General features: G+C 39.3%; 1 protein-coding gene across 2 annotated transcripts in view; it reads right to left on the minus strand.

Moving 5' to 3' along the window:
* Positions 1-1,694: 1,694 nt before the first annotated feature.
* The window catches only part of LOC133516486 (uncharacterized), a 35,448-nt gene continuing 18,450 nt past the window's right edge, over positions 1,695-18,692 (minus strand). For both annotated transcript variants that reach the window (XM_061849462.1, XM_061849463.1), the window contains exons 2-7: positions 16,770-17,368; positions 11,423-11,566; positions 9,231-9,326; positions 7,515-7,627; positions 7,143-7,255; positions 1,695-2,702 (exon numbers count right to left, since the gene is read on the minus strand). In XM_061849462.1, coding sequence (XP_061705446.1) covers positions 2,155-2,702; positions 7,143-7,255; positions 7,515-7,627; positions 9,231-9,326; positions 11,423-11,566; positions 16,770-16,916 — 1,161 coding nt within the window. In that variant the 5' untranslated portion in view covers positions 16,917-17,368 and the 3' untranslated portion in view covers positions 1,695-2,154. The remainder of the gene's footprint in view (positions 2,703-7,142; positions 7,256-7,514; positions 7,628-9,230; positions 9,327-11,422; positions 11,567-16,769; positions 17,369-18,692) is intronic.

An 18,692-nucleotide genomic window follows, 5' to 3' on the forward strand; every position in this document is an offset into this window, starting at 1 on the left:
GTGAGTTTTCCGTTGATGCCAGGCATGGCTTCTTTTGCCTGTCTGCATCCAGTCTGGTTCAGCCAGTGTTCTGTGTGTAGTTTCCCTGTACGTGCCAGCAGCATTGAGCGTACCTTGCTAAACGGTATCGGAAGAATCGGTTCCGGACCAATCGCCCCCGCATTCGATCCTTGCCTGGCAAGCTCGTCCGCAGCATCGTTACCTCGGGATCCACTGTGTCCCTTGATCCATTGTAGGGTGATCTTGTTATTATGACATACCTCCATTAGTCGTTCGAGGCATTCATGTATAAGTTTGGATGTAACTATATGGCTATTTAGAGCCATTAAGACTGCTCTACTGTCGGAGAGTATGCGGATGGAGGATCCTACTACCTTCCTTGCAGTGATGGCAGCCGCCGCGTTTATGATGCCCATGCACTCAGCTTGGAATACCGAGTTATGGCCTCCTAGCGGAGTGGTGATTGACATGTTCAGGTCTTCTGAGAAGGTTCCAGAGCCCGATCCGCTGTCTGTTTTGGACCCATCAGTGAAGATTCTCAGCTCCCGGGGATTGAGACCTTCATGATTGTCGTCCTCATATAACTGTATTTTGTACCTTTTATCGAAGATAGCTTGTTTGTGAATCCGATCCGTGCCTGACCTAAGCACTGGAAATTCGTCATACACCTTTTCCAGGCATTTTGTGTGAAGAGCTCCTGTGATGTTAGACCATATCTTGAGGGTTCGCAACCTTACCGCTGAGAGACTGGCCTCTTGCTGTATGTGTAGGTGCAGTGGTGGAAGGTTTAGCATGACCTCCATGGCTGCAGTCGGAGTAGACCTCGTGCAAAGCTATTTAGACGGATACATACAGTATTAATAATTATCAAATTAAATAGGTACGTAAGTTACGCATTTCATACAGATTACAATGGTCCCTTACACCATACAATTTAAATGAATATTTCAAGAGTAATCGTAAATTAAAGTTTCATTTCGAGCCATATAACTTGTACGAAATGTTAAAGACGCTATTCGCAGTCAGTTCTAATTTTTACCACCTTATGCGCTGGGATCGCTTTACTTACCCCCACCATGCACTTCGCACGGTCCCACGTGCTGAGGTTTTGGAAATAGTTTGTGCTCAGGATTCGTAGATTTCATTTAGTTTACATTTCACACGCTAGATGACGCTATTCTGTATGGAGAAAACCTGCATCACCCTAATAAGATTTTATTTGCCACACCAGCTCGTAAAGGCTGTGTTTATTATTCGAAAACTGACAAGAAAGTTGCATTTCCTCCTGAAGTAACTTGATGCATATTTTTAGGGATCCGTACCCAAAGGGTCAAACGGGACCCTATTACTGAGACTTCGCTCCGTCCGTCCGTCTGTCACGAGGCTGTATTTCATGAACCGTGATAGCTACAGTTGAAATTTTCACAGATGATGTATTTCTGTTGCCGCTATAACAACAAATACGAATAACAGAATAAAATAAATATTTAAGGGGGGCTCCCATACAACAAACATAATTTTTATGCCGTTTTTATAAGTAATGGTACGGAACCCTTCGTGCGCGAGTCCGACTCGCACTTGCCCGGTTTTTAGTTGGTACCCCATGCATCGCTAAAGGAGGGGGGGGGGGGGGGGGGGGGGGCTGTGGTCGCATCATCAGATTTTAATTTTTTGGGATAAATGAAAAATACATCTAAAAAATATCATTTATTCTGTCCTCGTTTTTAACATAGTGACTCGAAACTTTTAAAGTAAATAGGTAAGTAGATCGCCGTTAATACAAATAGATTCTTCAATATTTACACCTTTGGTTATCAGGTAACTACTTAACTAAATAATTACAAAAATACTAAATAGGTAAGTATCTTAATTTCTTACAATAAGTACTTCTATTTATTTTCTAATACTTAAGCTAAATACATTTACGTATACATTTTTATTCATTGCATATTGAACATTCATAATCATCAAATTCATTTTAATTAATTTACCTACTATAGACTTAATTTTAATCGGCGAGATAATTTTAATGCCACCAAGGGAATATCTTTACGCTCGTTCATTTCAAGCACGTGTTCACAAGATAATCTCATTAATATAACAGAAAAAAGTTCGATATTCGCTCACCAAAATAGTTAAAAATCTATAAAATCATCACAGAGCCACATCCTTATATTTCCCCAAATCGTCCGACTCGTTCCCGAAGGAATTATGGCTGTTCCTCAAACCTTGCCCATAGAAAGCCCTGTCTCTCGCGTTACTAAAATGATACGGATCATGTCTCAATAAGTTAACGCCATAGGCGTCGTCCCTGGGGTAAAATCGAGGGTCATAATCGGGGGGATAGTGCATTCTGGGGTCGTAATAGTGTTGCCTGTAGTATGGATACGCCATCTCGCTCTTGCAGTCAGCCCTGTCCTCGTATTCGTAGTCTTTAGCCGGGTATTCGTCGGCGAAAGCGCCGACGATGGAGTGTCTGCGTTTGTAAGGGTTGTCGTAGGGGCCGGAGCGCGGGCCGACCCAGGTGCCGTACAGCTGCGGGCAGCCGGCCGGCTCGGGGCGGCCGCGCAGGCTGGCGGCGTGCTGCCGCTCGGCCAGGTGCTGCCAGTAGGCCGGCGGCGGCGGCGGCATGTGGTAGCCCTGGTTGAAGGACTGCCGTAATGCGAGGTGCCGCCGCAGGTCGGGCATGGAACCAGATTTGCCTGGAAATAGAAAAAAACATTTTATTACAAAAATAATCTACGGGTTTCCTTTGATGGTGAAGTTTTTTTTATTTATTATTATTTATTTTTATAATGTCACTTACAGTATACACCAGACATGACACATAGGAATATAAGAATTGAATTATAACATAGCTATAATAAATTACAATAAATGACTACCAAAAACAGTTAGTCAGAATTTAAATATACATATACCTACATATTATCTAATTAGTGCTAATGGTGCTCGAGGCGACTATAGCCTCGAGGTAGCGCCCGGCTGTGGCTAAGAATCTCGGTTCAGGAGTCAAAAATAGGTCTAATGAATCGTCCTGGGTCAATATGCCGTTAATAAGAACTTTAGAGCTCCGTAGAGAGGTAAGTGGGAATTCGACTTGGTACTGGTGTTCGGGAGGTTAAGTAAGGGTAGTTTACGAGGACGGAGATTGTGCCTTGAAACAGGTGGAACGTTGAAAGATAATTGCGCTAAGAGGTACCTGTTATATGTCTGACCTCGTAGTAAATGAAGAAAGAACCGTACCAAGGCTACCTTTCTTCGAGCTTCAAGTGTCTGGTATCCCACCATGCCCAATACGTACGGGGTTGGATACAGATACGGATAGTAAAATTAAACATATTCTTAAACAAATATCTTGCAAAGGATTTTTGTACTTTTTCAACTATTAGGACATATTTGTCCTCGTAAGGGTTCCATACAATGGCGTTACAATCTAGTTTACTTCTTATATATGAATAGTATCCAGAGCTCGTCTATTTGAAAAGTGCTTGGTCTGCCGCTTAACAAAACCCATACGTTTTTGGGCCTCTTTGCAGGTTTGAAGAACCTGGTGATGAAATGTCATCTGGGAATCAAACCAAGTGCCCAAGTCCTTAACTAAGGTGGTTCGCCTTATCTTTTCACCCGCTATATGATAATCATTATGGTATGGACATTTTGACCGTGTGTATGATATTATTGTACACTTTGAAGTATTAAGCGCAAGACTATTTCTTATGCCCCATTGGTGTATTTGATTTATATCAACTTGAAGTATAGCGGTATCCCGCAAGTCGTCAACAGGATAAGCCAGTTTCACATCATCGGCAAATATTAAACAAAAGGAATGAGATATATATGCCGGAAGATTTATTAATGTTATTTTTAACATTTATTAATATTAAAAATAACAAAGGCCCAAGATTGCTTCCCTGACCTATGCCAGAAGTTACTTGATAATATTTGGACTTGCATACTTGATATTGCACATGTAGACATGTAGTCAGCCATGAAATCAAGAAGCTTCAACGACAGACCACATTGAGCCAGCTTGTGCAATAATATTCCGTTATCAACCCGATCAAACGCCTTCTGAAAATCAAAGTATGCAACGTCGACCTGCCTGTGAACTTCCAGACTATTCGCTATAAATGTAGTGATATTCATTAGGTTGGTCGTGGTTGACTTTCGCGGTAAGAAACCGTGTTGTTCATCACAAAAGTCACCCTTTAGCTGATTGAATAGGCGTGCATATATTACCGCTTCAAATACCTTTCCAAATACGCACAAGACTGCCACTGGTCTATAGTTTTTTATTTCGGATTTAGAACCATTTTTATGAATGGGTATTACTTTTGAAGTTTTCCTAAGAGAAAGGGTATTTCCCTTGTTTGATTGAAAGATTAAAAATATAATGAAGGGGTGCTGTTAAGATCTCGTGACAATCCTTGACAACAACCTGCGGGATACCATCTGGTCCCTGAGTGAATTTGGACGCGAGTTTCTTCAAAACCGCACGGACTTTACTTATTTGGATATGTTCAATGTGCACATTGGTTGAACCCACGGTAGTTTTGTTAGAGGACTCTATCGCCTCTTTAGCATCTAGGGTAGGTGGCCTATTGAGGAAGACACTCTGAAAAAACTTAGCAAATGACTCCGCTACTTGTTGCGGTGACATGTCGCTGAATACAGCTGGCTCCTGACTCTCGCGATTTAGCTTTACATACGACCAAAAGGAACGGGTCGCGTGTGATGTTTGACTGTATGATATCTAAATAATTACTCATAGCTTCTTCAGACATTGTTTTAACAAGTTTTCTATAATAATATAAAAATGCATAAAATAGTTGATTTCTAGTAATTTTGTATAACTTATGGTAACTATTTTTCAAGTTGTTGTAATAAATTAAATCAGCAGTAAACCATCTGGGATACTTTGTGGCTGTATCTTTTCTCTTAAGTGGAACTGCTGTCTCAATTATACCATTGATCTTATTGTATAGAAAATCCACCGCCTCTTCTAAATTATCTATAAGATATAGCCTTGACCAGTCCACCTGCGAAAGAAGGGAATAAAGGAGTGGATAGTTGGCTTTACGAAAATTTCTGACTGCTTCGTTGTTATTGGTTTCCGAAGTATGCTTCGTGTACCTTTGCTCTATTGAAACACCCGTTGGAGGCGGCCCCATAGGTTAGAAGTCTTTCCTTATTTAGATAGACTAGGCAAGCTAAAGAGATCTTACACCTTGAATTCAGATTTGATGTGTCATATTTAGAGCGGTCAAACCCGGTAGTCGAGCAAATTAGTTTAGTTTTATGCGTGGAGATCAAAAAATGCAGAAAATTCTAGACTTATCACATTTGACCTCTCACTTCTCGTTATGCATTCAGCAGAATGCACTACAATGCTTTCACAGAAGAAATAACCAAGTCATTAGCTAGTGTCAAAACTTGTGGCCTATATGTAACAGTGACTGTTAAAACCTGACTCATACAAAATGTCATATCTTTAAAGCTAATACAAGCTACTTCAGACCTTCCATATCTAAGTTAAGTATTTAACATGACCGTAACTTTAAAGCTAAAGTAGCAAACATAAATATCACCCTGCAAGTGATTATAAACCTATTTTCAAAACACTTATAGTTTAGACTATAAGACATTTTCACAGGATTTGTGTCGTTTTGGATCTCGCTTATAGAAATGTGATCGTGAGAACTTGCAGTAATGACCGTTGTGTAAGAATTATGGTTCTAAGCGATTGTCCGTGCCGGTGACTGTTAATGTTATATTTGGGCAAAATTTAAGGAAAACCCTTAAAAAAAATATCTGCGTTCGAAATTACTGTGGGTACATATCAAAGAGAATTGATTGTAATATAAAGTCTAAGAAAAAACGTGCCCCTTAGTTTGACATCCAAAACAGATGGTGCTGTACTGCGCCATATGTTTCGCGGTCGGTCACTGAATTGTCAAACATCAACTTTTGACAATCAGAATTACCGCAAAATGTATGGAGCTGTACAGCGCCATCTCGTTTACCTGTTCAATTCGAAGCACGAAATTGTCTTAGATTATACACATCTTACTCAATCAATACTTCAATCACTTAAAGCCCGACCAGTAATATATGAACATTGTCAAGAGGGTGCTGTTATTCTCATGTATATACAACACACACGGTAACTTCAGATTAGTATGGAAAAATTAGTTCCAATGAAATTCCGCAACATGACGCGTGATCATATATTACTGGTCAGGCTTTACTTCCTAGTAATCCTAGTCCTAGCATATCATATCAGTTTACCATCTTGCGTTGTGCATCAATTTACGTCGTGGTGATGACGACGACGACGTGATGATGAATCAACTTATAGATGATAAATCGATTTGATTGGTCCACCGCTAGTAGGCATGACACAATGGATGAATGGTTTGAAGGCGATTTTAGAGTCGATATACGTGCAAAGCAAAGAGCTAGGTAAGATATAAAATGGGTCTTAATCGCATATAATTATTAAGCTATTTTTCTCCGAGACCGCTTTTTCTCGGGGACAACGCCGTCCTCGAATAAGACCCGTTTTAGATTTATCAATGTGTAAAAAGTTTTAATCAGAGCTAGGTGTTCGCCGAGATAGAACCCTGGATTTGGACCCGGGTACGTCCTTAAACTGCGTCCAAAAGAGAGGTATGGGCATTGTGAATGTCATCTCTTCTTTGTGTGGTAGGGCACAGCACAGCGGATGTCATTTCAGATCTAGAGCAGAGCCCAATTGGGGAAGTACCTTACAGAAAACCGCAGCCAAATAAGACTAGACCCTACTCATAGTGTTGTGTTCCTGCTGGTGATTAAGGTTGCCAGAGCTCAACGAGGGTGCGGAGTTTAGGGTCGGCAACGCGCATGTAACCCCTCTGGAGTTGCAGGCGTACATAGGCTACGGAGACTGCTTACTATCAGGCGAGCCGTATGCTTGTTTGCCACCGACGTAGGATAAAAAAAATGACTGCACGACAGAAGTGACAATGAGCGGACCGCAAACCGACGAGTGGCGACCGCGAAGAGGCTCTGCACGTTGGCGTCCTCATTCATGTGAGTCGCTGTGAACCAAAATATGCAGATTGTAAACGGTTTCAGACTTGTAAATGAAAGTTCCGTACCATTGTCAGCCATGAAGCCATCGTTGGTGAACGCGGCCGGCGCTTCGGGCACGTAGTGGCTGGCGTCGAATTCGCTGCCGCCCACTGCAGCTCCATTGGCATACCCGGCGTTCCTGAAAAGGGAAACGATTTTCATAATAATAATACAGTACAGTATCGGCTTTAGGGCGCGAGCATGTACCGGGCGCCGCTATGGGAGGGACTATGGGTGGTTGGGTCATCTTAAACTGCAAGTTCTGAAATGACGATGCTCGTACCGTAGAGGAGAGCGCACCATGCGGCAGACCTTCCACAGGTTACGCTGATATCCCATGGACCAAATATTGTGAAAAATATTAGAGATGCTTATGCACATGAATTGTATTATAATACCTAGCTTCCCGAATGGCGTACGCTGACTGCACTAACACCACGCCGCACACGATGGCAGGGAGTCGCGCCACGTAGCATGCCAGCTCCGCACCGCCATACACTCCTTGTAGACCCTGAAATAAAAGACAAATGGTGATAAGCGTTTACTTGACTATGAAACTACAGACGTCTGAAAGACATCGCTTTTAAGCGATAAGACCACCGCTTGTTGTTTGCGAAACATCGATATGCCGGGACGTGCCTCTAGTCAACCGTGTATTCCATTCCAAGTTAAATGTAAGAACTTCGCTTAGCTCGCTCGTTCGTTAGATTTTATGTATTAGGTAAGTATATCTTTTAAAAATAATATACACAAATCAATCGCGAGTATAAGTAAGTATTGATTTTTGGAATGTGCACGGTGTACAATTTTAACGTTAAAACGTAGGTACCCACTACATTTTAAATTAGCCACAGGTGCAAAGATTGACTCATGCAATCTTTACCTTCCCTTCACTTATTATTATTATTATTAATTATTATTATTATTAATCATTTATTTCAAATAACAAGGATTCATAATACATGGTTAGTAACATAATAGTTCATTATCTTATTATCTACGTTAGTATTCTTATATCTAAGGTTTTTATATTACTATGGCTATGTACACAAATAAATAAATACTCCATTGCAACAGTGTGCACATCACCCCACTACTTGAGCATTGTTAGAGATGTGCACACTGCAGCAATGTCGTATATAAGGACAATCAATCCTATCCGCTATCATGGCCAGGATGCTGTTGCGGCTATCCCGCACCCGCCGCACCAGGGACGCGCATTTCTTTCTGATTGTTGCATAAAAGCAGTCAACTCTCGCTTCCGCAAACATCCCTGATGCGCTGCAGAAGCGGGGCAGCCGCATCAACACCCTGAACGCATTATTATATTGTACGCGTAGGGCGGTGTAAGTTTTTCGAGTGTAGTTTACCCACAGGCTGCTCGTGTAAAAAGATGTGCAATAAGCTTTAAAAAGCGTTTTTTTAACTTCGTTGGAACAACGAGCAAACCTGCGGGCCAACATATTGGCTCTCACCGACAACGCCCTGCGCTCCCTTTCTAAATCACTATCGTCTTTAAGACTTGGAGTAAGTATATGCCCCAAATACTTAAATTGCTGCACTCTGTTTAGTGGAGAACCATACAATTTAATCTCCGGTACACTACTAGGCGCTTTATTTCCCCCGCTAAAAACCATGTATTCGGATTTATTTACATTATATAACAACCCATGATTATTGGCAAACTTTTCACAGGTACTCAGCAATTTCCTTAACCCACACACCGAGGGGCTCAGCAGGACCATGTCGTCCGCGTAGCTTATATTATTGACGGCTATGTCGTCCACATGACAGCCAACATGTATTAGCCTTACTAAGATTTCGTAGAAATCAACATGTATAATACCTACGAATATAATTAAGAATGTTAATTTAAAATGTGAAGGAATTTCTGTGTAAATATTTTTCTAGACTGGCATGACTCGTCTGTCCCGTCACACACACCCTTACAATTAAATTTCCTCAGATGTCAGATATTTACGAGAAGCCACGAACCTTGGTTAGGTATCACCGCATATTCTTCAACACTCTAGACTATTGGTAGGCCGAAGGTCTAGGCCTACCAGTAGTCATGTGTCAGGGGCCTAGGCCTAAGTCAATTATTGCATACTTACCCAATGACTAATTGACATATAGAAGACTAGCACGCACTCCGGTATGAGCACGAGTATCACAGTGATCAGCCACGAAAGCAGACACTTGTTGTTTTTCTGAAACAATCATATAAACTCGTGAATGATAACAATAACATAGTTATACATTCATTTTGATGTAATGCGAATTTAGGTAATGTCAGTCGCCAAAAACAATATCGGAGAATTGATGTCATGTAAACACATTTTTGTCTCTTAAGATAAAATCTTTTCCATTAGTCAATAGGAATTTAAGTTTAGGGTTGGGTTATTAAATAAATGATTCTCTAAAGATTGTTATGATATATTAATTTGGTGGAATGATACGGATGTAGGTATCATGGCTTGCTGAGATCGGCGAAACCTGTAGGTAACCTATTGTACTTATCTTAAAAGTTAAATTTTATCTTTCGTGACCTTTAAGCCTTGAATTTTGAGATACGCGATATTTTTATCGTCTGTTCACCAGGCTGAACATTAAGCAAGTTGCTAGTCAGTCTCATTCTCGCTCTCTCATTTCGAGAGTGCGGTACTTACTCTGTGTGCCTTTTAGGAGGAACTTGTGTCTCGTTAAAAACATACCGTCTACGCTGTTGTATCGTATAGCGATGAAGATACTGGTGGTGTTATGTGTGGTAGTCGCAGCTACTGCCTCAGATTTTGAGCTCCCAGATCCAGAAGAGCCCTCAAATTATGAGCTCTCAGATTTTGACCTCCCTAATTGCAGAATCTGTCTCAGCGGAAGATGCCTCAACTCTGCCCTTTTCATAGATAACAGCAGTATCCTTCCAGCCTCAAGAGCGAAGATCTACCCCAAAGACAACATATTGTACTACAGAGATGAACCTTACATGTACTCAATCAACTTGGACAACAATACCAGAAAATCGTACCCAATAATAAAACCTAATATCATATACGACATGGCTATAGACGCAGGAAATGGTGATTTATACATTTATGAATTTGGTATGGATGCCAATAAACTGTACAAATATGAGCCTGACCCAAGCGAACCACAAATAGTAACAGCAGGTCCAAATAACGCGTCAAGATTGGATAAAATATGGGGCTACAATGGAACATTGTATTTCACCAGACGTCAAAGTGGTAAATGGAAATCGGAGAAAGGGTTGAACTTCTTTGATGGATCTACGGTAAAAAGAGTAACAGCACTTGAAAACATCACTGTACATGACATAGTGTTTGATGCGTTTGGAAAACTATACATTAGAGAAGATAAACAAATCTACTGGCTAAAGGTTAACAAAGACGGATTAGATGAATTGACACCTATACGCTTGGATTTACCTTTCGGAAAGATTCATATTACCGGGAATGTTAATGGTGACTTATATATTTTGGATGTGTACAAAAGGGTAATATACCAATTTGATCCAGTCACGGAACAGGTAACCGAAATCGGCGGGGACTACATGAATCATTATTCAATGACTTCGTTAGACTCATTTTTGTTGGATAGAAATAATAATCTAATTATGACACACTCGGGATACATTTCCTACTATAAAGCAAATGATGGTTCTAAGTGTGGAAAGATTGATTTAGCCGATATAGAAAATATTGATAATATCACTACAGTTGGATAGAAATTTAACCAACAACTATGCAAATAATGTGGTAACTACAAAATTACAATGCCTATGTTGTGTATTCCATAATTGTATTGATTGCCAAATAATAATTTAAATAAAAATAAACGAATCAAGAAACCGATCAAGCAGTTATGGTTCGATGGTACGCAATGCTTGCAATGCAAGGTGTCTTACTGTACTTTTATTAATAAAAACTAAATCAGTTACACCATAAGGCTAACACTGGAAGCGACTCGTACGTCGCTCTGATGTTTGAGCGAAACAACGCTATGCGCTTATTATAGCGACATCCCGCTCGCACATCGAAGCGGCGTGACAATCGCATCCAGTGTGATATTAACCGCCAAGTTAGAAGCTATCCTAATCCTAGTTACTGAGATGAGGACAAGTTACTCACGAATCATGCAGTGAATGCGCTCTAGGACTCCGTCACCCATAGGCACTATCTGTAGAGTATTTACAAAGAATTCGTGGACCAGAGTGACGGTGGCCGCTGTATCTAGGAGGCCACAGGGAGGCCGCTAGATTCCACTAACTTAGTAACTGTAGAGTACTCACAGAAATAAGGCCGTGGACCAGAGTGACGGTAGCCGCTATAACAATACAGTAGCACGCCATGAGTAGCGCGGAGGCCACAGGGAGCCCGCTTTGGGACTCCACCACCCATACTATCTCGTAGATGAGTGCTATCGCGTACGCTACCTGGAAAAAAACAAAATAATGTATTAGTTAAATAGAAACATGATTGATTATAATTTCAACTTGACTCAGAAAATATGGCAAGTAATATTTTAATGCTTAATTTCGATCTGGAAAAGTCGATGATTTTACTATAATACAAGAATATATTACTAATGTCATTGTCACTGTTTTCTTGTACTATTTTCTGAAAACTTCCTTTAAGTGTCTCTTCGTGTAAAGTTGATAGTGTAAGTACCCAATTAGCGTAGGTTGTTAAGAAAAGTTAACGACTATCAGTTTTGTGACGATAAAATAATTAAAAATAATTTCAATAAAAACTTGCTTCTAGTGTCCATTTCATAAATTATAAGTGATAATATAAGGTGAAAATGTCGCGCTGCCATTGGGTTACTAATCCATAAGCGAGCTGCATTAACCGGCACGACCGAAGATAAGGACGTTGCAACAGCCATCCGACAAGGATGCTGGGGCCATTGATGAATTATTCTATCTATTGTGGTATGGCAAATTTTTGCATCCCACAATTTTCCACATACAACAAAATTTTCGTATACTACGACTATAAAACTCTGGGTTCTAAGTACTCTGGGTTCTTCTGGGTAGTACATAAGTACTAGCTTTGTGCCCGCGACTTTGTCTCCGTAGAAAGGTGATTTCTGTGATAAAAACTATCCTATGATTCTGTATCCACCCATAGCATTTTTTTATACTACGTCGAACTACTATTATACGAAAATATTTTTTTATACTGGCAAACAAGCATACGGTCCGCCTGATGGTAAGCAGTCTTCGTAGCCTATCCTCCTCCAGAGGAGTTCCATGCGCGTTGCCGACCCTAAACCCGCCCCCCCTCGTTGAGCTCTGGCAACCTTACTCACCGGCAGGAACACAACACTATGAGTAGGGTCTAGTGTTATTTGGCTGCTGTTTTCTGTAAGGTGGAGGTACTTCCCCAGTTGGGCTCTGCTCTAGATCTCGAATGACATCCGCTGCGCTGTGCCCTACCACACGCGAGATGACGTACACAATGCCCATACCTCTCTTTTGGACGTAGTTTAAGGACGTACCCGTGTCCAATTTATTCTGAATCGGTTCAGGGGTTTAAGTGTGAGTAGGTAGCAGACTCATTTTTGCATTTAGCATATTAGGGTCAGCCCCGCTAAGTTTTCATACCTAATAATGCTATGTCAAATATGCAGCTTATGTATGCATTCATACAGCCAAGTTTGTGCAAAGTCAACGTGGTCGGAGTCTAAGTAAATATATAAATATTTGAGGACAATTTTACACAGATCGACCTAGTCCCAAACTAGCAAAGCTTGTACTATTGGTACTAGGCAACGATATACATACGTATAGATAAATACATACTTATATACATAGCATCCATAACTCAGGAACAAATATCTGCGTTCATCACACTAATAAATGCCCTTACCGGGATTCGAACCCGGGACCATCGGGACCGGTCCGGTCATCATAGGTAAATAAGGATTCATGAGGAAGTACCATTCAAGCTATACTCTTATCAGCCGAATAATATCGTTGAAATGCATGTGCAGTCAGCACGCTCGGACATTCGTTGCGCAGTCAACTGTTTATGGTAAAAACATTTCTTAATCGCTGTTCAAACATGGGTATAGTGAAATTAGATCAAATGTTACAATTTGACGTGCGCAACAAAATGCTGTAAGCAATCAAAGTTTGAGTTGTTGAGGCGCTTTATTTAAGTTGATTTGTTCCATACAATTGAGGTTTTAAGGAAATAAAGCTCATATTTGACAAAACGTATCGATTCCGTAGAATTAAAGTCATATACAGAGTGTAATCGTTCAGTATTTACAGGGGATTATTCTGTAAATATAAAATATATCAAAAAACGTATAATTTATACCGAAAGTACGTTTTTCCAAAATATTACGTTTAAACGGTCCCATATATTTAGTACGACGTGCGCTGAGGTGACGTGAAACTTTAGTTATAAGGCCCAGTAATTTAGCCGTTATCAATGAATGAAGATTTAGAAATTGTTTTACTGTTAAATGCAATTTCAGAAAATAGTTTTATTAGGTAGTTTAATTTGTCTACATCATACTGTAGACAAATTAAACTACTCAGCGAACATCGTACTTAATGTATGGGGGCGTTTAAACTTAATGTTTTAGATATTTTCTAAGTTTATAAAAAAAGTAATTGATCTAATTTTGCTCACTGGGTAACGTACTTTCGATGTCAGTATTTTTTTTATATTTGATATATTTACGGACTACTCACATGTAAACACTTGACGATTACACCCTGTATACCTAAATTAAGCCCAATGTATTTTCTTTGCTCACTTGACTATTAAAATCTGATTTATTATCACTATGTTCTCCATTATGTATGTCTATTGACTATTCATGTGTTTACGAATAAAAAAAAATCTATTCTATTCTTATAGGGAATTCACCAAAACAAAAAACAGTACGTACAGTTGCCGTCAAAGATATGTTTACATTTTTTACTGTATTAATTATTACATAGAAGTACAGTAAGGCGCAAAAGTATACATTTTCATGTCTCAAGGGATATTTTCCACCAAATATTGATTTCCGCAATTTTAGCAATTTCCGGTAGATTATCGTTTATATCACCGGATCTCTACCATTACCCTACAAGTATAGTAAGTATAAGTACTGGATACCCTTGACTAGTAAAAGTGCATGTTGCTCAATACTTGCCGATTTCATGCACCGCCGATATCAATACTTTGTGTGTCGCGGTGGGCAAAGGTCCTCTCGATTTCTTTTAAACACGTCTTCCCGGTATCGTAAAGTGTGCCTACCTACTTTGCTCCCATAAATGAAAAATATAGCACAAACTCAAATGTTACAAGTTAATAGTAGTGATGGTCTACTTTAAATCGTCACCTACCGCAACATAATATGTTTCTATCAAATTTTGGGGCAAAAGAGTAACATTTTACGGTACTTTATAAAAAATAAACCGTGAAATCTTACCAAGTTGTCGAAAAATAGTCCGCACTTATCCCAACGTACCTTAGTAGGTAAATCTAATTTGTTTCAATCTAATTTTAATTAAGTTACGGAAGTTAACCTCATTTACCTGTTAATTCAGATTTGCTGTGCACGAATTTGGAAGTGCTCTTTCCCTTTGGTTAAACCTTCACTGTTCTAGATACCTACTAAGTTAAATTATTAATCTTTTTGTGATTGCATTGTCGTTTAACTGTGGACAATATCTGTCATACTATATTACAGTCAGCTTAGATTAATTGACCATACGGAGTAATTATATATTTGTTATTTGTAAGCCTCTACCTCTAATATAATCCAAGGTTCGAGCCTTTTCGAGGAATTGGTTTACAAATACATATACAAAAATGCATATGTCGTTTAATAGTGTAGTTATAGAGAATATGACAGCACTGTGTAAAAACTTTCAGAAACTTTACTGCCTTCTACCTAACCTACTTGTTAAATTAGCAGATTAACTAACTTAGTACTTTATGGTACTTTGCAATTAAGAAACCGTAAATAAGTCGTTTACCCTTACGTTACGTTCAGCTTCCGAGCAATGGACCGGTTGCCAAAGTTCACTCTCACTGCGCTGCGCACGCGTCAGTTTCGTCACGGTTAGATAACGTGCGATATGGTCACCAGCCAGTTGGGATCTATGGCCCGAGGGCCAATGAGAATCGCGGCTATGTAGCTCTTAGAGGCGGCATCATTTTAACATACCTACAATTGTTAATACCAACAGAATGCTGAGTAACAGCTTTTCGTTAAAATTAAGAGGTGTAAGAAACGCGTGATTTTGCCATAAATTACAATATTATTACAAATACGATCTGGGTCATAACATTTACTTTATATGCTGAAGCTATTGTGTACTACTAAAATATGACAAAAGATAATTAAAGTAAAAATCTGAAGAGATTCAAGACCAAATGCTGCAAGCTGTTTCTGGGTCAAACACAAAACGTGTTCACGTCTTCCTTGTAGACATACTCAAAAGTTTAGGACTATAATGGTTAATTTTCTTATAAAACCCTTATCCACATGAAAAGGTTCTCCTGTTTTTGGATAAGTATGATAAAATCAGACAAAACTTGTGTGTTTTTCAAAACTGTACAGTTTTCTTTCCTGAGGACAATAGTTAACAGCTTGTGAGCATGTAGATAATGATTTAGCATGTAGAAAGTACCCTTTCATGTGGATAAGGGTTAAGTAAGAAAATTAACCTTTATTGCCCTAAAGGTAATCACGGTTTAAGTCTAGTGAAACTAACCGTGAATCATTCAAAACTGTTAATAATTTGATTAGTTAGGATAGTTATAGTCAGCTTAGTTGTTTAGATTATAGTTAGGGTTTAGCGAACTGTAATAACAAGAAATTAGAAATATAGGTTAGGTAGGCACTGCTATACTGCTACTGTAGAGAAATACAGAAAAAAAATTGCTAACATACATCTTGGAAAAACCAGGAAGTAATCACGAAACTCAGCACTACTGCTAAATACGTGTAGGAATAGTATAGTGTGAATTTATATGGCCCAAGAGAGACCAACTTTAGATGGTCCTCCCATAGCAATGTTTAAACAACTGCCATAGATGAATGGCGTTAAAAATGTCAGATCAGTAGATAGACTTCATTAACATGTACTCATAAGTTTCATAACACATTATACAGTTGAGTTACGTGAGCCTTTTATGTTAATTTCTGTGACACATACCTAAGCAGTTCGTGTTACTTTGTTATGTTATTTTGCAATCAATGTTTTCATTTTTTCTGTCCCGGATATATTTATTAATAGCGTTTATTACATTATATAGTTATGTAGAGCACTGTAGAAGATTAGAAGTTTAAATTTTGTCTCATAAACTGGCCCCGCCAAGATTACAATCGTTCGCAGAGAAACGAAACGAAACTCTAAGTCTCTGTTGCACGGATATGGAAGAGTGATAGAAAGACAGTAGCGTTTCGTTTCGTTTTCTGCAAACGATTGTCATTTTAGCTACGCCCCCAGCGACAGCAAATTCTCGCGTATCTACTACTAAGTAAGTACCTACACATTTATATCCCCGGAAAATGATGGCACCCCTAAAACAATAATATCTGCTTACTGTCGGCGGCCTGCATGTTTATTAAACATCATCGAAGTAAGTTTACCAAACTAAGTAAATAAATAAAATAGTTACCAGCGCGTATGCAGCGATGAAACCCGACGCAGCCGTCACACTGCAGCAGAATATCTTCCTCACCGCCGGCCTCATCCGCGGCTTCTCCATCTCGCTCAGCTCGTTGCTCGTCGACATCTCGGTCTCTTTCCCGTACCTTTCAGACATTCATAGGCCTTTCCTTCACAGCCTCATAGATTCAAAAAACACGCCTTGGAGTTGAACCAAGCACTAGTTAAAGAGGTAGAAGCAAAACAAGTTATTTATCGGTGTAATTTTATTTGTTTAACTTCAATTTTGATTTGCATAATCGGCTTGCAGTCGTATTTAATGTGCAAACATTGTTTGACCCCTACAGGTGTTAAAAAGCGTGGGGTGTGGTGTGGAAATTTATGCATCCGCCGAAGATCTTAGTATTGATATCGATGTGTGATTTTTTTCATACTTTATCAGAATATAAGGTGATCTACCAGTAAGTCTTCCCTCTAAGAATAGTTTTCGTGAATTAGATCTCATATTCTTTCAGTTTAGTTGGTGAAGTCTGGCCTCCTTCTTTGGAAATGCTACATCTTCTCAATGTTTCTGAGAAAACGGCTTCCTTGGTTGCTCTTCAACTAGACCTGTAAAGAAAATTAAGGGAAGTGAATTTTCTTAGATCATTTCCGTAAAACCATAAAACTAGCTATTTATTTTGTTTTAGTCAAGTGGGTCAAAATTATTTTCGTAGTCTTGTTTTTGTCCCCAAAGAATGTGACGAAGTGTAGCTTTTTGTATGGGATGAAATTTATATTTTAATTATTCTCATGTAAATTAGGTATAATCTAAAGCAGTGGTGGGCAAAGTACGGCCCGCGGGGCAGCTCCGGCCCGCGAAAGGTTTTTAATGTTTTTATCCGGCCCGCCGACGGTGCTATGAAATAATTAGTATATGGCATTGGCCCACGATAATCGCAAATCAAAACACAGTTTTGCTGCAATTCTGGCCCTCGTCTAAAATTTCTTAAAATCTCTGGCCCCCCATGAAAAAAGTTTGCCCACCACTGATCTACAGCTAATAGAAGGATATCAAGGATATGCAATATCACTCAACTTTTTTATTTATTTAATAGAAGATGGTCAGAAACAAGACAACGAAAAGAATTTTGACCCAAATACACGCCTCGGCAAGTACTTTATACTAATAAAAAATAAGTACCTAAGTACATATGACTCTGAATCGAACAAAAACACCCTAAACGTGTATAAAACATTATAGTCTTGAAAAACATCATAATTAAAAGTAGAGCAATGTAGACGTGTATTTTTTATAAGTTTTTCATACACATGTAACGAAACTATGTAAATTTAACCGCACATCCAATAGGTAAAATCTCGTATTCGAACGAAAGACTACCCAACCCGAAAGGCGGCACCGCACTGCCCTAACTCCTAACCTTTGCCAGGCTTATTGAAATTCCTATGGGAACATTCCTGGCCAATAATTTCCTATAATACGCCATGACACAATGGACAAACATCTATTTGCATACTAATTACAGCGTGTGTAGTCTTCCTATCAACCCTTTCCTTGTCGCCATGAACTTTAACCTACAACGGACTTTAACGGACAATAGATTATTGTTCTTTTAGATATTGTTCGAACAACTTGGCCACTCTGATATATGTATCTGATTACATGATAACATCTCATACTCACTCACTCACTCATTCATATTTATGCCTCTACCGTTGCGAATATTTCTAGCTACAATAAAACTACCCAAACCATTGCCGTTACCGGCCCGGTGCGGGTCCGTTAATAGCTGGCTATCCGTTGCCACAAAACTTCCTAACTCCATAAATCATATGCAAATATAATCGTTCATCAGAGAGATATTTCAATTTCCTTTGTTGCGTAGTTCGTAATGCACTGCGTCAAGCGTGAATCATAAAAACACACAATAAA

This window comes from Cydia pomonella, chromosome 3 (assembly GCF_033807575.1).
Source record: "Cydia pomonella isolate Wapato2018A chromosome 3, ilCydPomo1, whole genome shotgun sequence".
NCBI lineage: Eukaryota > Metazoa > Arthropoda > Insecta > Lepidoptera > Tortricidae > Cydia > Cydia pomonella.